General features: G+C 44.1%; 1 protein-coding gene across 9 annotated transcripts in view; it reads left to right on the forward strand.

Annotated features, from left to right (window-relative positions):
* Positions 1–2624, forward strand: part of EMSY (EMSY, BRCA2-interacting transcriptional repressor) — an 82398-nt gene that overhangs the window by 802 nt on the left and 78972 nt on the right. For all 9 annotated transcript variants that reach the window (XM_006763831.2, XM_006763824.2, XM_006763823.2 and 6 more), the window contains exon 2: positions 1037–1145. In XM_006763831.2, coding sequence (XP_006763894.1) covers positions 1076–1145 — 70 coding nt within the window. In that variant the 5' untranslated portion in view covers positions 1037–1075. The remainder of the gene's footprint in view (positions 1–1036; positions 1146–2624) is intronic.

Consider the following 2624-nt stretch of genomic DNA (forward strand, 5'->3'; position numbering starts at 1 on the left):
ACCCCTTTTCTTTATGTCACCCTGGCGGCCGAGGCGCGCTCTCCGTTTCTCCCTGCTCTGGGCAGGTTCTGAGCCGAGCAGACGATGGGACGTAGGGGGAGGGGGCTCCCCTCCAGGCGGGGAACGGGGAGTTAGCAGTCTGGGTGCCTGGAACTGGGTGTAACTGTTCTTCGGGTTCGGCGCCTGACTCCTCGACCGGACCAGGAGCTCGCTCATTCGTTCTTGCATTCATTCATTCGTTCATTCATTCATTCGTTTATTCATTAATTCACTCATTCATTCAGTTTACTCTTCTCAGTCATTCATTTATCTATTTAACATATATTTACAGCGGACCCACTGTGTGCTAAGCAGGTATTGCACAAGTGCCCAGCTCCGTTTTCTTTTTATCTTCCAGATTAGGGAATTCCCATTGCCAAGTAAGTTCCTGGCGTCTAAACTTTTGGTAAATGGCCAAGGACTACAGGGTGTGCATTCCTCTGTCATTGTGAGGATTGAGGAGAAATTTCTTAATTAAGTTCCATTAACCCATGTATGGTGCTAGGAGTTTTGACATATTTTATCTCATGTAACTCGTTAAGTGGAAAAGCCAACAGAAATCAAGTAACTTGTCCAAGGTTACACGAAGGTAGTAGTGCCTGTTAATTAAACAATGTACCAGCCACGGTGGTAACTTCACATACACAGTTCTCTAATCCTCATCACAAACTGGGTGATGATACCTCTGCTTTAGAAATGTGTAAAAGGTATGCTCAGAAGGGCCAGTTTTCCCAGGATCACACAGCCAGTAAAGTTGAAACACGGAACTAGAGTTTTAGAGGTGTCTGCCTCTGTAGCCTGTGCTTTTTCCAGTTATAGGCTGGAATAATATGCTCCCAGATGATTGTGTAGTAGTTCATTTGTCAGAAGTAGGAAAGTGTGGTGGTGAAATTGGGCTGTGAGATATTCTTATTGTTGGTTTTACTTCTTAGCCTGTGGATCTCCAGGTGAGTGGCCTTTTGAATGTACTTGACGACCTGATTTTTTGTTTTGGTAGAGAAGACAAGCTCTTTGGGGCTCCCAAAAAGAAGCAGCAATGCCTGTTGTGTGGCCAACCCTTTTGGATCTCAGCAGGGATGAATGCAAAAGGATTCTTCGAAAATTGGGTATGTTTTTCTTTTTCTGTATTTTTTGCCTGCATGATACTTTTCTCTTTTGTTTGGATCATGGCTGTTTGCAGGGATGACATATTTCTTGCTACGTTAGAATTCCTTAGAGGTATTGTTCTTGTCTTACTCATTGCTATTTCCCCAGTGCCTACCATAGTGCTTTGTACATAGTATGTGCATGAATCATAATAATCATAGCAACTAAGAATTCTTGAGGAATACTGGGCTATTCTGAGTTCTTTACATTCTAATGTAATCCTCAAACTAAAAGAGTAGGTATTTTTCTTTTTTTGTCCCCATTTTACAGATGATATAACTGAAGCTTAGAACTCAAGATAATGCTGATAGTAAGTCCTGGAGTCAGTATTTCAACCCAGGGAATATGATTCCTGTCTCACTTTAACATACTTTTAACCTTCATGAATGTATATGTGAATTACATATTGTTTCTGAATTGTAAGTTAATGTAAGCTATGCTCTCTTTTCCAAATTATATTTTACAGTATTATCAGTAATAAAATAGCCTTTGTGGTTGTAATGAATTATATAGTAATCCTATATAATAAAAGGGTAATATGCAAACTGACCCTAATGGTGGAATGACTGGGAACAACTAGTTGCTATGACACGCACCGACCACCAGGGAGCAGACGCTTAATGCAGGAGCTGCCCCCTGGTGGTCAGTACACTTCCATAGGGGGAGCTCCGCTCAGCCGGAAGCCCACTCATGGCTGGCCAGCACAGTGGTGGTGGCGGGAGCCTCTCCCACCTCCACGGCAGTGCTAAGGATGTCCACTTGCCGGCTTGGGCCCGCTCCTAAGCCGTTGGTCGGACATCCCCCGAGGGTTCTCGGGCTGCCTGGCTGCCAGCTTAGGCCCGATCCCCCGTGGAGCGGGCCTACACTGGCAGATAGACATCCCCCGAAGGGTCCCGGACTGCGAGAGGGCGCAGACTGGGCTGAGGGACACCCCCTCCCCCAATTCACAAATTTTCATGCACCGGGCCTCTCGTTTATTATATTTTCCTTTAGCACAGCCTTTCTCAACTAGCATTTAGGGACATAAACCCTAATACTAAAGTATCTGTTGTATATAATGAATTAACTTCTTATGCATTTAAAATGCTATTAGTTATGGGGAAATTGAGAAAAAGTAATTCAAATAATTTTCTGTATTCTGTGGTTCAAATGAGGATTCTTGGTTGAGAAATGCTACTTTAGACTGCAAGGTAGAAGAAGGACCTTGTGGTCTCATTTATCACTGTAGTCTCAGGCTAGCACATAGTAGGTGCTCAATAAATGAAAAATTATTTGAAAAGAACATTAAGCTCTCGGCCTTAGCGCCATCTTCTCAGAAGCCTCTGCGCCATGAGAGCCAAGTGGAGGAAGAAGCGAATGTGCAGGCTGAAGCGCAAAAGAAGAAAGATGAGGCAGAGGTCCAAGTAAGCCGCAAGCTGTGCACCCGTGAGAGCCACAGG

This window comes from Myotis davidii, unplaced genomic scaffold (genome assembly GCF_000327345.1).
Source record: "Myotis davidii unplaced genomic scaffold, ASM32734v1 scaffold139, whole genome shotgun sequence".
NCBI lineage: Eukaryota > Metazoa > Chordata > Mammalia > Chiroptera > Vespertilionidae > Myotis > Myotis davidii.